The sequence below is a fragment of the Canis lupus genome, chromosome 20 (assembly GCF_011100685.1).
Source record: "Canis lupus familiaris isolate Mischka breed German Shepherd chromosome 20, alternate assembly UU_Cfam_GSD_1.0, whole genome shotgun sequence".
NCBI classification, from domain to species: domain Eukaryota; kingdom Metazoa; phylum Chordata; class Mammalia; order Carnivora; family Canidae; genus Canis; species Canis lupus.
The window spans coordinates 53,849,186-53,871,371 of record NC_049241.1 but is presented as its reverse complement, the minus strand read 5'-3'; the positions used below and the strand labels follow the sequence as shown (position 1 = coordinate 53,871,371).

At 45.0% G+C, this 22,186-nt stretch overlaps 1 protein-coding gene across 1 annotated transcript in view; it reads left to right on the top strand.

The window, feature by feature from the left end:
- Positions 1-6,632: 6,632 nt before the first annotated feature.
- Positions 6,633-22,186, top strand: part of ADGRE1 (adhesion G protein-coupled receptor E1) — a 60,809-nt gene continuing 45,255 nt past the window's right edge. Inside the window, 3 exon segments of the mRNA NM_001038668.1 lie at positions 6,633-6,707; positions 9,061-9,114; positions 20,502-20,648. Coding sequence (NP_001033757.1) covers positions 6,677-6,707; positions 9,061-9,114; positions 20,502-20,648 — 232 coding nt within the window. The 5' untranslated portion in view covers positions 6,633-6,676.

Genomic DNA, 22,186 nt, shown 5'->3' with positions numbered 1-22,186 from the left:
CAAAGGCAGACACTCAGCCACTGAACCACCCAGGCGTCCCACGTCTGGCTTCTTTTCCTCGCATGTGATCTTTGAGATTCATCCATACTGTTGAGGGTCCTAGTAGCTCCTGCCTTCATCATGTAGACACATCACCTGTCCATGGACTTCTGAACTCTGTTCAGCATTCAGCAATTGTGAACAAAACAGCTGTGAACATTTGTGTATGACTCCTTCTGTGGATATATGTTTTTATTTCTCTTGGACAAGCACTAAATGGTCTAGTGATCCCACTTCTAGGTATATAATTATAGGAAATTAATACTGGATATCAAAAAGAGAATATGTACTTCCATGTCCATTGCAGGATTGCTCACATTAGCCAAGACATGAAAACAATCTAAGTGTCTATCAATGGATGAATGGATAAAGAACATGCCACACACACACACACACACACACTCACACACACACACCACTGGAATGTTATTTCAGTATGAGATAGAAGAAAATCCTGCCATTTGTAACAACATGGGTGGATCTTCTGACAAAGACAAATGCCGTGTGCTATCACTTCTAAGTGAAATCTAAAAAAGTGAAACACGTACCAGGAGTGGAGGTGGTGGAGGAAATGGGAAGATGTTGGTCAAAGGGTACAAACTCGGAGTTAGAAGAGGAGTGAGTTCTGGGGATTTTCTGCATAGCAGCGTGATTATAGTTAACAATACTGTATTATATACTTGAAAGTTGCAAAGATACTAGATCTTTTTTTTTAATTTTTATTTATTTATTTATGATAGTCACAGAGAGAGAGAGAGAGAGAGAGAGAGGCAGAGACACAGGCAGAGGGAGAAGCAGGCTCCATGCACCGGGAGCCTGATGTGGGATTCGATCCCGGGTCTCTGGGATCGCGCCCTGGGCCAAAGGCAGGTGCCAAACCGCTGCGCCACCCAGGGATCCCTGATACTAGATCTTAAATGTTCTCACCAGAAAAAAAAATTGGCAATTGTGTGACATGATGGAGGTATTAGTTAATGTTATGGCAGCCATCAGATTGCAATATATAAACAAATCAAATCAACACATCGTACACCTTAAGCTTAAAAAGATATGGAAATATTTCTGTTCTAGTTGGTAAGTAGTCGTGACTCCAAGCCAACGACACATCTAGCCTTTACCATAAGATATCCCATGATCCAGCTGCCAAAGGGTTAGTGGCTAGCACCAGATGTGACCCCTGGATCTTGTCTTAGGTTCACAGCCAGTATCCATTCTGATTGGTCAGTGCCCTCCTTCGACCAGGTATCTTTTATTTTGGATATCACCTTGTAGGAATGCTAACAACACTGACTCCATCTTGGGCCCTCCGTCTTGCTCATGCCTACGCACTGACCTCGCTGGGGACTATGTGTTCTAGGCCCCATGGATGTTAATGTATGCTCTGATCGGGAAATGGGAAGGCTTATTCTGATCTTCCCTAATGTGATGCACAGAAGGCCCCACTTTAGGTAACTGTCGGGTGACCTTACTGCCATGCCCCTCGCTCCCTAAAAGCTGGGATTACTTCTGGACTGGGCGGAGAGTAGTTGTGGAGAATGACCGTCTTCCCCATGGATAGTCGCCTGTCAATCCACCTATCAGAGGCAGGAAACAACAAATGTTGGAGAGGATGTGGAGAAAAGGGAACCCTCATACACTGTTGGTGGGAATGTGAACTGGTGCAGCCACTCTGGAAAACTGTGTGGAGGTTCCTCAATCAGTTAAAAATATACCTGCCCTACGACCCAGCAATTGCACTGTTGGGGATTTACCCCAAAGATACAAATGCAATGAAACGCCGGGACACCTGCACCCCGATGTTTATAGCAGCAATGGCCACGATAGCCAAACTGTGGAAGGAGCCTCGGTGTCCATCGAAAGATGAATGGATAAAGAAGATGTGGTTTACGTATACAATGGAATATTACTCAGCTATTAGAAATGACAAATACCCACCATTTGCTTCAACGTGGATGGAACTGGAGGGTATTATGCTGAGTGAAGTAAGCCAGTCGGAGAAGGACAAACATTATATGTTCTCATTCACTTGGGGAATATAAATAATAGTGAAAGGGAATATAAGGGAAGGGGGAAGAAATGTGTGGGAAATATCAGAAAGGGAGACAGAACGTAAAGACTGCTAACTCTGGGAAACGAACTAGGGGTGGTGGAAGGGGAGGAGGGCGGGGGGTGGGAGTGAATGGGTGACGGGCACTGGGGGTTATTCTGTATGTTAGTAAATTGAACACCAATAAAAAATAAATTAAAAAAAAATCCACCTATCAGTACGTTACCCTGAACACAACTCTGTGTAAGCGCTATAGAGTGGCTTGCTTTGTTTTTTGGTCTTAAAGTGCCTTCTCGGTCTGGAGGATACGTTACTGATCCTCCACTTTCTAATGCACCTCTTTGGAAAAATGTTAACATAGTTGGCCCTCAGTTGGGGATTTGGGAGCTTGGGCCCTGCTGTGGGGACCTCATGCGTGGGGTTTGCTGGGGCGAGTGTTTAGCAGAGGCAGGGTGAGGGAGACCAAGTGGGACGGAGGAAAAGAGCTGAGTAAAGAGGTGGTCTCACATCGGAAGCTTGCCTCAGCCCGACCCCATGGGGAACCTGGAGCCTAAATACCACCATGAGTTGATCTTACTGTGGGGCTTGCTGTTTGTGGCCCTGTGACCTTGGGTTACTAGCTGGGCTGGGTCTGAGGGTTTGTGGAGACACTGGGGAAGGGGAAGCTGTGAGCTATTAGTAGGCAATACTCACAGCAGCTGGGGGATGGGTGCTCCACCTGCTAAGAGGTGGCTATAGGGCATCAAGAGCATCTGCTCTAGAGGCTTCAGTTGGTCTAAGATAACTATGGTTTTGGGAGGACGGGGAGAAATGAGGGCAGCAGGGTAGACCAGTGGAAGACAAGACAGGGTCTTGAGTGCCATGTTAATGAGGCTGGAATTCATCCTGAGGATAATAGGGAGCCATAGGAGGATCTAGAGTATAGGAGGAATATGGTTAAGTTGGGTAGGGCTGTTCTAGAGCGGCCCTGCTAACAGTCAGTGTGGGGAAGAGTGGTGCCGCTGGGGCTCCTCCAGGCTGATTTCTTAAATCTGATTTTCCCCTTATTTCCCCCCTTTCTGGGAAAAATTTAGGTTAGGTTTATCAAGCCACGTGTCTAGAAACTGCATTTCCTCTGCTTCATCCTTCCTCTTCTCCCTCTAAGCCTGTCTGTGGATTGGCAGGATCTCTGAAGTGCAGATTTTACAGCCTTGGTCAGCTGTTTGGGGTTTAATAAAGGGTGACTGGCATCTTGTGATCCTCTATTCCTGACCAGGACCCCAGACTCGCATATGTGTAGAATTATAAGGCTCCTTCCTGCCAAGTCGTCCACATCTAAATCCCTGGAACTTGTGAATATGTGACCTTACCCAGCAAACGGGGCTTTGCAGATGGGATTAAGTTAAGAAGAAATTCTGGATTATTTGAGTGGGTCCAATGCAATCACAAGGGCCCTTTTAAGAGGGCAGAAGGAAGGTCAGAGAAAGAATGAGAGAGGGAGATTGAAAGAGAGAGAGAGGGAGATTGGAAGATGCTACACTGCTGGCTATGAAGACAGAGAAAGGGACCTCCAGAAGCTGGAAAGGATAAGGCATGGATTTCCATGGAGCCTTCAGAAGGAATTCACCTCTGTTGACATCTTGAACTCAGTCCCCTTAGATTCACTTGGGACTCTGACCTCCAGATCTGTAATGTAATGAATTGGTGTCATTTCAAGTGGTCGTTTGTGATGCTTTGTTACAGTGGGGGCAGGGAAGTCACCTGTCCTCATCCCATGTCTGTCCCCATTCTGAATGTCATCTATTCCTTCTGTCTCAGACTCCCTGCTCACCAGACATTTCCCCACTTCCACCTTTCCTGCTTCCTAAACTCTTCTCTGTCTCCACAGCTCCTGCCGTAGGCAAGACCATCATGCTTTTCTCTTCCCCAGTTGCAGCCCAGCCTTTTCCACAGCTCCCACCCAGTCCAGAGCGCAGCAGCTGTAAAGCCCTAGCCTGTTGCTCACTCCCTTACTGAAATGCCTTCTGGTGCCCTGAGGATCAAGTTAGAGAATAACAGTGAATATTATTGAGCATTTAATCTGTGTCAGGCAGGATTTTTGTGATTTTATTACATTAAACCTCAAACCCTATGAAACTGGTGGTGTCCTCATTTGCTGATGGGGAAAATTGCTTCTAGGTATACCAGTTGTCTCTTGCTACAAAACTGGATGGCTTTAGATAACCAGGTTTTATTTTCTTATAGTTTCAGAGGGTCAGGAATCTGGAGGTGACTCAGCTTGGTGGTTCTGGATCAGGGTCCACCTGTGAGGTCACAGTTAAGCTGTTGGCTAAAGACCTCATTTCCTCCTCATGTGGGCTTCTCCCCACTATTGCAGAGTGTCTTCACAACATGGTGATGAGTTTCCCCCCGTGAATGATCTCAGAAGGGGTGAGCAAGCAGGAAGCCACAGTGACCCTCTAAACCTCAGATGTCTCAGATAGCAGTGTCATGTTCTCCTTTGCTGTTCACTAAGTCCAGCACACCCCTCAAGAAGGGCAGGATTAGGCTCCCCCTCTTGAAGGGCAGAGTATCAAAGAATTTGTGGATGAAGTTAAAACCACTGCATTTGTTTGTTTAGTGACCACACCTGGATGCATTGAACAAGGATTATAGAAGAAAATGCAAGCCCCAGAAGTTGCTTCCAGTGGGCAATATTACCCCACATTATGGAGTCCCCACCATAGCAATCCTTCGGGACATGGCTTATTGTTATCTTCATTCTCCAGATGAAAAAACTGAGGCCCAGAAAGGCAAGTTACTTCCCAAGATCACTTTGAGAATACCTGCAGAGTAAGAATTTGAGCCTACATCTGATTCCAGCTTCTGTGGCTGTATTAGCCAACACTTGGAGTTTTTCCTGCATGCCAGGCTCTGTTCATGTGTGCCCACTCCTCACAGATGCTCACAGCAGCCCCAGTGAAGTAGACCTGTTATTATAGGGCCTGCTTTACAAATGGAAATGTTGAGGCACAGAGAGATTAAGAACTTGTCTGGGACCACACATGATTAAGCAAGCAGAGGAGATGGGATTTGAACCCCTGGTGATCTGGTTCTAGAGTCTATGTATCCTCCAGTGCTTCTCCTTAACACAACACAGCTTTTGTTTATCCTCTTTCTTGGTGAAATTTGCTTTTTTTTTTTTTTTTAATTTGCTTTGTTTTTATGCTGGCTCTTAACTGTAGCCTCACCAGGCAGGGTCCCTTGATGCACCCACAGGGGACCATTGATGACTCTTCTTCAGTGATCTTCAGTTGCAAGGTGGGTCTTTTGCTTTGCACAGAGAAAAAGGGAGAATGCAGATACATGTGGGGCTTTTCTTCCCAAGAACTTGGGGCTGGTCTTTGTGCCTCATTTTTAGCTTGTGGCAGATGCTTTTGGTGCCTGTGACCCTCAAGCCCTGGGACACACTGGACCAACAACTATCAGCCATTGTATTCTGTTATCAACAGGGTTACACTCAGATTATGCACATTCTCTCTGCTTGAAGGCCAGGCCTGAGGTGTTGTGGGTTGACTTAAGCCTCAATCCATGACCAGCAGTAGCTAGTGGGGTAGATACCTCAGTTTCCTTGCCCCTCTGTTGGGGTAACTGAAGACTACTCTGGGCTGCCTTTCAGAGGTCTCCAGTGAGATCGAGCTCCAGTCCAACTTGCTAGATGGCATGGCCACCGGAGACCCTTTCCCATCCCTACCTCACTGCCCCCCTCCCCAGCTGGAGTCTTCTGGGGTCACCTCCCTGAAGTACTACTTTCACTAGAATGTCAGTCTCAGTGTCTGTTTCTGGGGACCCTGGCTGAGGGATTACTAGACCTCCATGTGTGTGATTTTGTACGTGAAGGTGTGTTAGACCTGGGAATGCGGCAGAATGCTGCTGTGTAGCGGTCAGATGTAGGAGAGCTGGGGGTAGATGGGGTGGTTCAGGTGTTAGACCTTGAAGCAAGGGTCCTGGATCCAAATCTCAACTCCAAATAAACTTGGACAAGTCCCATCTCCTCTCCATGCCTCAGTTTCCTTATTAATTTTATTTATTTATTTATTTATTTATTTTGTAAAATAGGTGGGGGTCAGAATCCTTACTTGATGATGTTGATGTGAGGTGATGAAATTAAATTTTGTTGGCAATGGGTCTAGCACAACACCTGGTCCATGATGTCTGTGACAGTTATTTGTGTGGGGCATGCTGGGAAGAGACCTTTGAGTCTGAGATTTGCTTCATTGGGGACAAGTGGTGGTAGCTCATTTATAGTTGGGGGCAATGAAAGAAGATTGAGAAGGTAAGTATTGGTAGGGAAAGAAAAGCAAGAGTGGATGGAAGAGGAGAGATTGGAGAGAGAGAGGACACAGTGACACACCGGCTAGACCAACTTCTCTTCACTGTGTGGAAAGACAAAATAGGGGCTTGCCACACTGTCCTCATCTAGCAGCAATTCAGCAAAAAAAGCTGTCTTGCTCTGGCGGCATTGAGCAATTCCGGCTCCACCCCTCCCCTGTTCCTACACCCTCTTTTCTTACAGAAAAGTCTCAGAATGAAGGAAAGGTTCTGTTCTTTGAATGACAGAAGCAGGGCATCATGTGGAGCTTCAACTTGCTCCTCTTCTGGGGTGAGTATGGGGCTGAATGGTGGTGGGAGGGTTGGGGGAAGCCTGCGCTAGACATAGACTGTAGGAAAAAGGGAGGGCCATGGGGTGATCAGCCTGAGACCCCAATTCTAGGCTAGACACTGCCAATACCTTCATTGGGAGATCTTTGGCAAAAATTACTCAGGATAGGGAATTCCATCTGTCAGGGAAGATTTTATTTATAGTCATTCATTTGACATGTATTTCCTGAGCACCTACTATGTGCTGCTGTAGGTACTGAGGGGAGAGCAGTGGTAAGCAAGTAGTTCCTGTTGTCATGAGGCTGACATCCTCATGGGAAGGGCAGATAGAAAAGAACCCACTGGCCATGACAGCAACCACCCATCTACCACCCTTGTAAGTTCTTCAAATATCTTCACAAAACTCCTCCAATACTGGGTCACTAATAGTCCCATTTTACAAAGGAGAGAACTGAGGCAAAGGATATGAGATGACTTGCCCAAAACGACTTAACTAAAAGGGGTAGAGCCGGCAGTTTGGCTCCAGGATGTGTAAACTTTATTTCTTATCACTACACTATGCTATCCCAAATAATAAGTACACAAAAGCATTTCAGGCAGTGATAGTGCCACAAAAGAAGAGAGTGACCAGGGGTTATGTTGAAGAGGGAAGTCGGGGAAGACCTCTCAGAGGGGGTGACATTTGTGCTGAGGCCTGAGCCATGAGGTGGAGCCTTCCTGTCTATTCTCTTATTTCCCTTTCTTCAAATGTCAGTTTGTACTGGTTTTATTTATGGTCTATGTTGTGATTTTCTTCCTATCTTTCAAGTTTTAGTTACCGCTTCAAATCTATGAACAAGGGACAACATTTTGAGCAATAAGTGCAGGCTTCCTTGGCTGTGGCCCAGTGCATCTCTTTGTGGAAGAGAAAACTTAGGCCCAAAGAGATTAAATAACTTTGCCACATCCATGTAGTCAGCAATTAGTGAAGCCAGATTTTTAAACCCAAGCATTTGACACCAGAGTCGGTATGCTTAAAAACAATGCTCTGTTCCCTCTAAAATGATTAATGAGCAAAAGAATTTTGGTTGGTGGTAATGAATGGGAATATCAAGAGTTTGAGTCTGTGGGAGTTGTTGATTGGCAGGCGTCATTAGAAGGAGCAGGTAAGGGGCACTTGAGTGGTTCAGTGGTTGAGCATCTGCCTTTGGCTCAGGGTGTGATCCCAGGGTCCTAGGATAGAGTCCCACATCGGGCTCCCCGCAGGGAGCCTGATTCTCCCTCTGCCTGTGTCTCTGCCTCTCTGTGTCTCTCATGAATGAATGAATGAATGAATGAATGAATAAATAAATAAATAAATAAATAAATAAATAAATAAATAAATAAAATTTTTTAGAGAAGTTGCAGATAACTCATGGACTCCAAATGCAGGAATGCCAAGTTGCCGCTTTGGGGTGTTGGCACTGGTATTAGCTATTAGGCTCCTTGTTCTTCCCTGAAGTTAATCAGCAAAGAGTAGTGATGACAACATTGGTGGTGGAGATGGTGGGGGTGATGGTGGGGGTGGTGGTCATGGGGATGGTGGGGTAGTGGTGGGAGTGCTGGAGGTTGGACAGTGGTCATGGGAATGATGGTGGTGGTGGTGGGGGTCATGGAGTAATGTCAGAAAAGAGCTAAATGTTGGGGCAGCTGCACTGCCTTTTAGACATTTTAAAAACTAACCACTTGACCATCCATGCCATTTTAATGCTACGGATATACTGTACATCTATGTATGTATTTTTAAAGTATTCTTTTTTTTAAAAGATTTTGTTTATTCATGAGAGACACACAGAGAGAGGCAGAGACACAGGCAGAGAGAGAAACAGGCTCCCGACAGGGAGCCTGATGTAAGACTCGATCTCAGGACCCCAGGATCATGACCTGAGCCAAAGGCAGATGCTCAACCACTGAGCCACCCAGGCTCCCCTATTTATGTATTATTACATGTATTATTTCTATATATGTGTCATACAAGAAACAGTAGGTTTTTTCATCTCTCCCTAAGAACCAAGTTTTGCCCTCTTGGGGGAGATGTCATTTCTTTTGAGAATACATGTTTTAGTGTACATTTTTGAAAATCAGCTGGGACTTTTTTTTTGTAATTGAAAATAAAATGAAGATGATACAAACAAAATGAAAAACATGGAGTGCAGAAAAACAGGAATGGCTGCTGTAAGTATTACATGAAATATTGTATGTTTATCACTCCAGGTGGATCTCCCATCTAGGTTCATCAAACCTGTTTATATGAGGCCATTCCAGGAGTACTTTTTCAGGTTGAGTCCATCTTGCTTCTTGATGGTTCATGGTATTTTTATTTTCTTTTTTCACAGGGTATTGTGGTATATTCATCTGGGTTATGTTTTCATTGGAATCAATGGCAGTTGGTAAGTTAGTTGGTCAAAGAGAATCCATATGCTCAATGTGTGGGAGGATGTTTTCTGGGAAGGAGACCCTTCTGTCTCAGGAGGCTGAGCCATAGCTGAACACTTGCTGGGAGCTACGTAGTGTCAGAGCAAGGGATAAATAATATCCAGGTCTCCGGGTTCCTGCTTCAGGCTCTTATCTTTGTGCCTTGGATTCACTGTGTGACCTCAAGTGAGTCACACAAAACCTCTCTGATTCTTACTTTCCTCAGCTGTGAAATATAGTCAACATGGGTTCCTATCCCACAGGGATGTTGTGAAGCTTAAATTACAGTAGGTAACTTTGTTAACCACTGGGTACATGTGATAAGAGCTTCATAAATGGTAGTACAGTGGGAATGGGAATGGAATTTACTCAAACCACAACTCAATGTGGGAAAAAATCCATTTTTAAAATGTATTGGGTGTTCCCGTCTTTTACATAAGCTCCTACTGGATGGAAAGGAAAAACATTGCCAGTTTTTAGTGTTCTTAATGACTCAGCTTCCTGGCTCAGCCTTATTTGGGGAAACTCTGTGTTGTACAAAGAATTGATCTTTCAAAAAACATTTTTATTTAAATTAAATTAGCCAACATATAGTAGTACATCATTAGTTTCAGATGTAGAGTTAAGGAATTCATCAGTTTCATGTACCACCCAGTGCTCATCATATCCCGTGCCCTCCTTAATGAATCTTTCCTACCTTCATCTTGGTCCTCTCAAGATGGCTACTGGGTGTTAGTATAGGGGCAACTTACAAGATCCTGTGGCTGTCAAGGGGGGACTCTGGATGGGGTGTTTTGTCTACTGGTACAGCATGGACTCACCTTACTTTCTGGTAGTCCTCTCAGCAGCTCTGCACCCCCTGGGAGTCCATGCAAGAGCTTCTGCTTTCTATGTTCAGGCTATAGAAAACCAAAAGAGTTTTCTTGGACAACCTACTAGCTACCTCCCTCTGTGGGTTCTAATCTTTGGCTTTAATACCCTGTTGGATGTGACAGCAACAGAAAGCAAGCCTCTCTTCTAGGCTGGGAAACTCCACCTGGATATTGTTGGGAGAAGTCAGTCCCTAGCCTTGATACCCCTAATTGCACCCATTCCTATCTGGAAGTTTCTGAGGTGAGGTAGCAGAGGAATGGGGGTCCTGGTGGGTCCCTCTCATCTCTCTGTATTAGCATCCCAAAATTTTTTCTTTTCCCTTGTGATAGGTATTTCCTTTACACCACAGCTTAATGAAAGCTTTACCTTCCAGTCCTCCAAGCCTGGCTACTGCAAAATCATTTTTTTAAAGAGGGGAGGTGGGCAGGGGGAGATGGGGTGATTGGGTGTCGGGCACTGAGGGGGGCACTTGACAGGATGAGCACTGAATTCTATACTATACATTGGCATATCGAACTCCAATAAAAATATACAAAAATAAATAAATGAATTAATAAAATCTTTATTAATGAAGATTTTATTTATTTATTCATGAGAGACACAAAGTGAGAGGCAGAGACACAGATGCAGGGAGAAGCAGGCTCCCTTTGGGAATCCCAATGTGGGACTCGATCCCAGGACCCCAGGATCACGCCCTGAGCCGAAGGCAGATGCTCAACCACTGAGCCACCCAGGTGTCCCTGAAAAATCATTTTATTGAGATATGACTGACATTTAATATTGTGCAAGTTTAAGGTATACACATGTTGATTTGATGTACACATATATTGAGAAATGATTACCATCATAGTGTTTGCTAATTTCTTCATTGCCTCACATAATTACTTTTTTTTTTTCCTGGTAAAGATATTTAAGATCTATTCATAACAACTTCCAAGTATATAATAGAGTATAGTTAACCAGAGTCACCATGCTGTATACTAGATATCCAAAACTCATTCATCTTATAAGGCTTTGCTTTCAAGATTATTGTCTTGCTTGGAACACAAATATCCAGTTTGGTATTTATTTATTTATTTTTTTTAATTTTTAATTTTTATTTTTATTTTTTATTTTTTTATTGGTGTTCAATTTACTAACATACAGAATAACCCCCAGTGCCCGTCACCCATTCACTCCCACCCCCCGCCCTTCTCCCCAGTTTGGTATTTAAAACCTGAACATTACTGTTTTGCTTTCATGTATGCCTGCTGCTAAGACATCTTAATTTTTCCTGAATGAGAGTAAATCCTTTGGCAGAATGTGTTGGAAGGGAGGTTCACATCCATATAAGTGGAAAAGAGAAAATCATATCACTGTATTTCCAAAAAGGTCACCTGGATTACAAAAATTGATCATTATTATTGAATCCAGAAAGTCCTTGGCTGTTGAAGAAGTCATTTTATCATTCTCCACAGTTCTGGGATCCAGCCTGGGCCTGACACAGCACAGGCAAGTTAGGTAGATAAATAAATAAAAGAAAGAATACGACCCTACATAGAGAGTGCAAGAGATATAGTCGAGGCACATACAAGGAATTTGTAAATGTGAGTTTCTTAACATTTGAGAAGACTGGGCACTACTGGAATAAAAAATGCATAAGCACAGGAAAGGTTATGATAGTTCATCAAAGCACACATTTACGATATTTGTGCTTTTCTCTGTATATCATCCCTAATAAAATACTATAAAAATGCATATACATGGGGTGCCTGGGTGGCTCAGCAGTTGAGCCTCTGCCTTTGGCTCAGGGTGTAATCGATTCCCACATCAGGCTCCTTGTGAGGAGCCTGCTTTTCCCTCTATGTCTCTGCTTCTCTCTGTGCCTCTCATGAATAAATAAATAAAATATTTCAAAAATGCATATACACTTTGAGACAGCAATTCATAATCCAGAAATTTATTCCAAAGAGATATTTGTACAACATACAGAGATACCTCGCCGTACAAACAACTTGGAATAAACAGTCATTGCTTACCTGAGGGGACTGGTTGGATAAAACCTTGTGTTTGTCAGGATAACCCTAGCTACCGTAACAAACCCAGAGCTGTCCATGGCTTAATAAAAAGAAATTTAATTTTTGTTTGTTTAAGAGTCCAACGTAGATATTTCTGGCCAGTGGGTTCCTTTCCTCAAAGTGGTAATTCAGAGACCTGGACTCCTTCTGTCTTGTGGCTCAGCCATGCTAGGGGCTCAGAATCTTCTGTAGATCATAGGGGAGGGAATATGCATGATGCATGTCATATTTGCTCACAGTCACATGACCATACCTGGACACAAGGTGAGCTGAGAAATGTAGCCTGTGGTGGGTAAGCTGCCTGCTAGTGACAGTTCCAGACCATGGAAAGGGGAGTGTGGAGTTTCTGCTTGACCTTTGACTACCAAGCCACTGTGTCCATGGGACAGTTAATGCCCATGGACACAGCAGAACCGACATAGCTGTTCAAAAGCATGAGTTAGGGATGCCTGGGTGGCTCAGCGGTTGGATATCTGCCTTCAGCTCCAGTTGTGATCCTGTGGTCCCAGGATCGAGCCCCACATCCAGCTCCTTGCAGGGAGCCTGCTTCTCCCTCTGCCTATCTCTCTGCCTCTCTCTCTCTCTCTGTGTTTCTCATGAATAAATAAATAAAAAATTTTTTTAAAGTATGAGTTAGGTGTGTATGGACTGGTTTGGAAAGTTGCCCCAAACATATCCTTCTCTTTTTATTATAGAAATATTTAGACATTCAAAGGTAGGGAAAAATAGTACAGCAAACTCCCATGTACCCATCACCCAGCTTCCATGCTTGACCAATTTGCTGCCCTTGGTTTGCAAGACCTACTCCTAAGTGAAAAAGCAAGTAAGAGTATGACAGGGTTTTCCAACAGAACTTTCTACGATGATGGACATGTTCTGGATCTACTGTAGTCGCTAGTTAGTCACAAGTGGCTACTGAGCAATTGAAATAAGGCTAATTGGATCAAAGAATGGAATGCTTCATTTTATTTAATTTTCATAGATTTATTTTTTAAAGATTTTATTTATCTATTTGAGAAAGAAGGTGAGAGAGAGAGAAAGAGAGAGCGAGTGTGAGCACGATCGGGGGAAGGGCAGAGGGAGAGGGAGAAGTAGACTCTCATGCTAAGCAGGGAGCTCGATGTGGGGCTTGATCCCAGGACCTTGAGACCATGACCTGAACCAAAGGCAGAGGCTAAATCAACTGAGCTACCCAGGTGCCCCAATTCTCATAGATTAAAATGCAGCCATATATGATTAGTATCTACTATTTTGGAGAGCACAACAGATTGTATATTGTATGATCTCACTTGTGTTAATAAAACTGTATGAATTTATAAACTTATTCCAATTTAATAATATACTTGCTTGACTGAGCCTGTGAAGAGTATCTAACCTGGAGGAGATCCCCTCGAAGCTAAGGGGGATCTAAGCTTTAGGCAGCATTTGCCCCTGGGTATAAGGATGGGGGACTGAGAACTCTTCATTTTTAATTTTATATGCTTCTGCATTGTTTGCATTTAGTTTTACAATTATTATCTTCTTAGAAAAAGATATAAACAAAACAAAAAATGCACCAAAATAAGGATTACTGTCTGCTTTTGGTCAGTTTCTTTTTCTTTTTTTTTTTATTTAAATTCGATTAGCCAATATATATAGTACATCATTAGTTTCAGATGAAGTTTTCAATAATTCATCAGTTGCATATAACACCCAGTGCTCATCACATCACATGCTCTCCTTAATGCTCACCACCCAGTTACCCCATCCACCTCCCCTCCAGCAGTTTTTGTAGAAGCAGAACTTGATAAGAGGACTCTTGTGTGAATAATTTATTGAGGGAAGACTCTCAGGAAACACTTGCAGGGGAATGAGAGCAGGACAGGGTGGGGAGAGAAACTAGCCACCCAGAAGGTGTTTCAGGAGAGCTTCAGCCACAGCCTGGTCTCACAGGGAGCCCTGGAATGTGAAGCGCAACCCAGAGGTTCACCTTGGGGGGCCAAGGGGAGGCTGCACTATAACACTCCTACGCCTGTCTGCCCGTCATTCCCTGGGGGATGGGTATGCCATCCTGGTAAAGCAGTTGGGGGATGGCTGCCAAGAGTGACCACTGTCCCACCATTTCTTTTTTTTTTTTTTAAAGGTTTTATTTATTTACTCATGAGAGACACAGTCAGAGAGAGAAGCAGGCTCCATGCAGGGAGCCCGATGTGGGACTCGATCCCAGGACTCCAGGATCACACTCTGGGTTGAAGGCGGCGCTAAACCGCTGAGCCACCTGGGCTGTCCCTGTCCCACAATTTCTTACCTGGCAACATGTGAAGAGCTCATGAGCTGATGTAGGAGAGCCCCCAGGAAGCTGGGGTTTTCCCCTTCGCATACCCACTCCTGCTTTCGTAACTTGCTATGGTAATCACTGGCACTCAGGGAAATACAGCCTGGCAGGGTCACAGCCACTTTCAAAGGGATGGCTTTGAATAAGGATCTAGTGGCTTCTCATTGCTCTGCTCGTGGGCTGCTGGCAGCTGCGGAGCACGCATTCTGGTAAGAGACTCCCCCAGGAATGAAGGCAACTAGATCTTGGGTAAGCATCTTCATCTCTGTTTTGTCCTCTGATTAACGGGTATTGCGATGACTCGCACCCGGTGGGATAATTGTGAGGATTCGACTCCATATGTGCAGTTGTTAAGAGGTGGGCTCTGGAGTCACGTTTCCTGAGTTCGAATCCTGGTTCTGGTGCTCAGGTATTTCGGCAAGTTCCCTAAGACTTCAGTTCCCATGAAAAGGAAGGTCAGTGGAGTTAATCCAACTGGGTTTTGATGAGCATTATATGAGGTAAGATACAGGTGGTGCCTCAAACTGTACTGGGAACATAGCAGGTGCACAAGTATGTCAACCCTCCTTCTCCTCAGAGAAACCTGAATTATCGGATTCTTGCTATCTGGGCCAAAGTTGGTAGCCAGCGAGTGGGCACAGTCAGGACAATGAGCAGGACCCCTGGCTGCCTTGCCAACCTTCACCCATTTTACTTGCTCTTCTCTTGCATTTTGACTGGTGGTGTGACCCAGGAGAGGCTATACAAACTCTCTTGGGGATCTGTTTCCACATCTGTAAAATGGACCCCTAACGTTTACCTTGAAGTAGGGTGACCAACTGTCGTGGTTTGCCTCTGACCAGGAGGGGCTTCACGGGACTCTGAACTTCAAGTGTGAATACCAAGAAAGCCCTGGCGAAAACCAGGATTACTACACTGGGAAGCATTATTGTGGGGCCTGCAGGAAATGCATGGAAGGGGCCTGGTGCTTGGGAGGCACCAATGAAACGGAAGCTCTAGTTCTGTTTTTAAAAGCCTTTTTGCCTCTTGGAATCTCTTTATGCTTCGGTCAATTAGGTGATCATCCATTAAGTTGTTTTGCTCATGATTGAGGATCATGTGTCTGCTCAGGTGGATTGTTGAAGGGGTTTCTTGGCTTTTAGCCCTTGAAGTGGCCACAGAGGACACCAGAGAGCACAGCACCCAAGTCAGGTCCTGCGTCCACTGCCCACAGCCCTCCAAGGCTCCCACCACCCTTGGGTAAAAGCCCAAGTCCTCTCTGAGGCCCCTAAGGTCCCACATGACCTGTCCTATCCCCTCCCTGCCCCTCCCTCATCCCTGTCTCCCCCTCACTCTCTCTGTTCCAGCCATACATACCTCACTGTTCCTCCAATACCCCAGGCCCTGTCCTGCCCCAAGGCCTTTGCACAAGCTGTGCCCTCTGCTTGGGATGTTCTTGACCTACATATATACTTGGTCCTTCCCTCATCTTCTTTATGTTTCAGCTCATGTGTCATCTTCTCAGCAACTACTCTATTTTTGACATTAGATCCCTCACCCTCACTTCTCCAGGTTATCAGCTCTGTGAAGGTGGGGGAATTTTGTGTATCTTGTTCCACTGCTGAATCCACAGTACCTAGAATAGTGCCTGACATATAGCAGGTATTTGTATTTGTTAGAGTCATGCACAGAAACAGAACCAATAGGATGGATACATATCTTTTATAGATAAAAGATTTTTTAAAGAATTAATTTATTTATTCATGAAAGACACACAGAGAAGCAAAGACATAGGCAGAGAGAGAAGCAGGCTCCCTGCGGGGAGCCCGATGCGGGACTTGCTCCCGGGACCCTGGGATCATGACCTGAGCCTAAGGCAGATGCTCAACTACTGAGCCCATCCAGGTGCCTCAGATAAAAGATTTATTATGAAAAATAATAAGGTTCACATGATTAGGGAGGCTGGCCAGTCCTAAGATCTTTGGGGTGACATGTAAAGGTCCTGAGACCAGAAGGAATTTGAGGAACCGAGCAAAGGTGAGCATGGCAGATGGGACAAGGTAGGAGATGAGCTGGAGAGGTTGGCAGGTGCCCAGTCACACAGGGCTGGTTTGCGATTCTGGTTTGGGGTGGGTGTGAGTTGTGAGCAATTGAGCCAGAGTAAGAGAATAATGGGAAACTCGAATGAGAGACTGTAAGTGGCAATGTTCCGGAAGTTTGCAAAGAACAATGTTGCCTCTGCAGGCGAAAGAGGAAGTTGTTAATGAGAAGAGATGCAATTGAGGTGTCCTGCAGGGAAGTGAAATAAACAAAGCATGTTATAGGAAGTAAAGAGCTGACTCTTCAAGACCCTAAGCATAATCCACCCCTTAATGTTTTTGCAGCACTTTATAAGGTGCTTTCCCGTTCTACCGATTGGTATTGGCATTATTGTTCATTCCTCTTTCTTTCACACCCTCCATCCAATCTGTTGGCAAATCCTGCTAACATTGCCTTCAGAATAAACCCCTAATCTTCTGTCTTCCATTCTTCCCACTGGGGTTGCCTCTGCCCTCCTTGCCTACCTGGACAGGTGCAGGTGCCTCCTCCCTGGTCATTCTGCTCCTGCCCCTCTGCAGTTCATCTTCCGGCCAGGGGCCACAGGATCCTGCTAAAACCGCAGTCCTATTGTGTCCTGCCTGTGTTCAGACTCTCCCATGGCACCCATTGTTCTCTGATAGAAAGCTGAGGTATGCCAGCAGTCAAGGAGATCTAACACGATCTGGCCATGTCCAGGCCTCCCTTTCCCCCCTGCCCACTCTGCTCCAACCACACTGGCCCCCCTGTAACTCCACCACATCTCCAGGCGTGGTCCTGCCCCTGAGCCCTTCATGCACTTGCTGTTTCCTCTGCCCCAAGTACCATCATAGCTCACTCACCTCCCTCTGCTCTTTGTTCTAATTTTTAGTTTTTCAGCTATTACTGAGCACCAAATGTGTACTGGGCACTGTGTATGCATTTAGCACACAGCAGTGAATGACACAGACATAAGTCCTTGACTTCAGGAGCTCAGAGTCCATCAGGGCTTAATCAATTACAGACTTAATCAATTACAAAAGTTTTTACAAAGAATTGTTTTAGAAATTACCTGAAAATTGATTCCATTTCTGGCCAGATCTACCTCTTCTTGGGTAGCACTCATGAAAACTGCTCACTTCAGGTTTCAACAGGCTTGGAGCTGCCACTCACCAGCTGTGTGTCTTTGGTCAAGTTACTTAACCTCACTGAACCTCAATTGTTCACATCTGTGTAATGGTAATTGTATTAGTTTCCTATGGTTGTTCTAGCAAATTATCACAAACTTGGTGGCTTCAAACAACAAAAACATTACCTTATGGGTCTGGAGGAGATCAGAAGTCCAAAGTGGGTCCCACTGGGCTAAAATCAAGGTGTTAGCAGGGCTGTGTTCCTTTCTGGAGGTTCTTTTTATTTTTTAAAAGATTTTATTTATTCATTCATGAAAGAGAGAGAGGCAGAGACATAGACAGAGGGAGAAGCAGGCTCCTCACATGAAGCCTGATGCGGGACTTGATCACTGGACCAAGATCACCCTCTGAGCCAAAGGCAGATGCTCAACCACTGAGCCACCCAGGGGTCCCTTTCTGGAGGTTCTATAGGATAATCTGTCTTTTCACTTTTTCCAGCCTCTAGAGGTCACCTGAATTCCTTGCCTTGTGTCCTTCCTCCTCCATCTTCAAAGCCAGCATTAACTGGTCAGGTCTTTCTCAAAGGGTGTCATTTTGCCTCTCCTGGCTCCATCTTCCATTTATAAGGACCTTTGTGATTACCTTGGACCCAACTGGATAATCCAGAATAACCTCCAGATTAATCTGTTCAGCTCGGGATCAGTTGGTTGCTATCTTAATTCCATCTGAAACCTTAAGGCTCTCTTGCCACAGGCATAGCATATTCGTAGGTTCCAGGGATTAGGATGTGGTCATCTTTGGAAGGGTCATTATTGTGACAACCACAGGAATGGTAGTATCAAATAAGACTCTTCCCAGGCACCTAGAAGCCTGCCTCCACCTCTGGCTTTCTCTTTCTCTTTCTGGAGCTCACAGTGTGGCAGAGGAAATAATAACTAAAAAGCTAATCATACAAATAATTGAGCAACTATAAGTGTCAGAAAGAAGGAGCACGTGTAGCTTTCGAGGAGTCAGGGGAGGCTTTTATGAGGATATGATACTAAAGCAAGACCTGAGGAGTGAATAGGAGCTTGCCAGATGAGCAGAGGCAAAGGGAAGAGCACGAGCAAAGGCCCTGCAGTGGGAAGTCCTGGACATTGAGAGTAATAGGAAACGAGGCTTAAAGATGTGGTTGGGTCTGGCCCCTGGGGCTTTGTGGGTCCTGTTAAGTGATTTGGATTTGAATTATGAGTGCAGCAGGCAGCACTGTAGGCAGCGGTAGGGGTAGATGATCAAATATGTGTTCAGAGATGGCTACTATGTGGAGAAGAGATCGCAGTGGACAATGGAGGATTTAGGGATGCAGAATCCAGAGGAGGATCTGTACCAAGCATAGCCGTGGTGATAGAGAAAAGCAGGTAGATGCCAAATGCTCTTTGGACAGAGAACCAACAGGGCCTGTGGACCCCCTGGATGTGAGGGTGAGGACTAAACAGGCAAACTGAGGTCCAGGGAGGTGCAATCACTTGTCCCAGAGCTGGACTGGCTAGAATGTTGTTTTGGCTGTTTCCACAGAAACCAAACAACAACTTAGAAATTTAGCTCTTAGAAGGACAGTCTTCTCATAAATCTCCAAACTGTAGATGGAACAGGGTGACAGGGCTGCCCAGATCATCACAGATTCCAGGTGCCCTCCACTTGTTGCCTCTCCATCCCTCAGCATGTGGTTTTCCAGGCCATTATCCCCATGGTGAGGGATAGATCAGCCTCCTCTGTCCATGTTTCAGCCAAGGGGAAGAGGAAAGGGGAAGAGGAGAAGATGCCTTTTGTCATTAAGGGTATGGCCAAACAGTGTGCATATCACTTCTGTGCATGCTGAACTTAGCCACCGGGCCACACCTAGCTGCAGGACACACAGAGAATGCAGTCTTTAACTGGAAGTCATGTTACTACAAGGAAGTAGGGGACGTGGGTCTGGGGAAGAACTGCTGTTCTCTGCTTGATGGTTTGCTGCTGAAGGTTTTTGTTTTGTTTTTGTTTTGAACCTGGGTCTTCTGTGCTTCAAAGGCTGAAATTTTGAGTCTCAGACTCTTCTATCTAGAGGTCTCATGCCCAGCGTGGTCCATGGACCAGCAGCATCAGATTCATTCAGGGACTTGTGAGAAACACAGAATCTCAGGCCTCTTTTTTGACCAGCAGAGTCAGCATTTGCTTTTTCCAGACCTGGGACCCAGGGGAGGCAGACACTGTTGGTCTGAGGAACACTTTGGAGTAGCAGGTGTCCACGTCACTGCATTTCACACTTTCCTGTGCACACAGATCACCCAGGGCCTTGTAAAAATGCAGATTCTGATTGATCAGTTCTGGGGAGGGGCCTGACAGGTTGCATTGCCACCAACTCCCAGGCAGTGCTGGCGCTCCTGGCCCATGAAGTACTCTTGGAGCAGCAGGGGTGTAGAGTCTCCAAGGTCCCTGACAGCATTGAGCAGTATCTCAGAGCTGCTATAACCAGTTGCCACCAAACAGAGGGCTTAAAACAAGGGGAATTCTATTCCTTCGCCATTCTGGGGCCCAGAAATCTGAAATTAAGGTGTCTGCAGGGCCATGCTTTCTCTGAAGCCTCTTGGGAGAGTTTATCCTGGTGTGGCGAGAAATCCTTGGTGTTCCTTGGTTTGTAGCCACATGACTCCAGTCTCTGCTTCTGTCACCAGGTGGTGTTGACCCTGAGCTGTCCATATGCCTCTTTTCTTATAGGGATGCCAATAATATCAGTTTAAGGATCCTACTCATCCTCATGGAGGTCTTAATTACATCTACAAAGACTCTATTTCCAAAAAAGTTTACATTCCCAGGGACCAGGGCTTAGGTCTTCCAGAGGTAGTAGAGCCTACAACAGTCTCCTTTACTCTCTCATGCTGGCTCCTCTGGAATCCCACTCGGGCTCTAACCTGACTTCTTGCTTCTGTGCTGCCCAGATGTGAACGAGTGTGCAGATACCACCACGTGCCCAGCTTATGCAAAATGCACTGACACTCCAGATAGTTACTACTGCACTTGCAAACGAGGTTTTCTATCCAGCAATGGAATGGAACAATTTAAGGGCCCAGGAGTGACATGCATAGGTGAGTACATGCAACCTCGTAACCCTTCAGCATTTTGTAGGAAAATCGGGTGGAAGCTGGTGGGGTAGTGCATGTAGGTATTCTTTCTTTTCCCTCAAATATTATTTGCACCCTCTCTCCCTCTCTGACCATTGTTTTCCTTTCTTTTTCTATAATGACCACAATTCCTGCTCACTAAAACTTCCAATGATTCGGAGCTGGTGTTAGCATGGAAATAAAAGTAAAAACCATGCTATTTGTTTATGTCCAGAAATAGCGGCTGTTTTCATTTTGGGAGAACTCCTTTTCATTGCCTCTCCATGCAGAAAACAAGAATTTCTAACATTCACTGAATACCTGGTCCCCTGTGGAGGGCTCTCAGCGCATTTTTACATGAAACTGAGTCAGGTTTGTGATAATCTCTAATGTACAGATGAGGAAACTGCTTGGAACCCCAAAATGATGCATTCATGGTCATGTGGTTGAACTGGCCTCCAAACCCACATCTTGCAGAATCTAACAGCAATCTCTGAATCATGTCATCTAGTTGTAAGCTGTTGGGGGAAGGTATTTACCCTCTCTAAGCCTCAATGTTCCCATCTGTAGAGTGACTATAGAATAATAACTACATCAAAGGATTTTGGGAAAATTAAATGCAGTCACGTATGCTATGGGCATATGCAAGAAGTATCACTAACATAAGTCGTATGAATTGAAATAGTTCCTAGAAGGAGTGAGGTTATTTTTTTTTGTTTTTTTGTTTTTTTTTAAATTTATTTATGATAGTCACGGAGAGAGAGGTAGAGACACAGGTAGAGGGAGAAGCAGGCTCCATGCACCGGGAGCCCGACGTGGGATTCGATCCCGGGTCTCCAGGATCGCGCCCTGGGCCAAAGGCAGGCGCTAAACCGCTGCGCCACCCAGGGATCCCAAGGAGTGAGGTTCTTTATCTGCATTTCTTCCTTTTAGATCTTGATTCTCCCCTCAACAGTCAATATATGACTGTCACCTCTGAATATAACCAGCAGTCCAAGCCAACTTTTTTATCCCAGGGACCAAATAGTAAATATTGTGGAGGTTGCAAGCCATAGGATCTGTCTCAGAAACTTTAATACCCCAGTTGTAGTGGGAAAGCAGCCATAGATGATATACAAATGAATGATGTGGCTTTGTCCCAATAAAACTTTATTTATACAAACAGGCAGTGGACTGAATTTGCCTCACAAGCTATAGTTTGCTGGGCTCTGAAGAAGATAATTGGTTTCTATTGTTGTAGTTCCCTTGGAGCCCCCAAACCTTCTTTATTTTGGAGTTACAATTTATGGGTTATTCAGTAAGCTTCAGTAGTCCTGATGGGCCCTGGTTTTAAACTTTGGATTCAAATCAACATTCCCCATCTAGCAAAGTATGTATCCCACAGCAAGGATTTCATCCACTTTATCCTGTGTGGTGCCTGATATCTAGTGAGTAGTCAGGTGATATTTGTGGAACGAAGGAACACATACCTTATTCTTTATGTCAACCCCAGATTTAATCAGCCTTTATCACTTGTTCCTAAT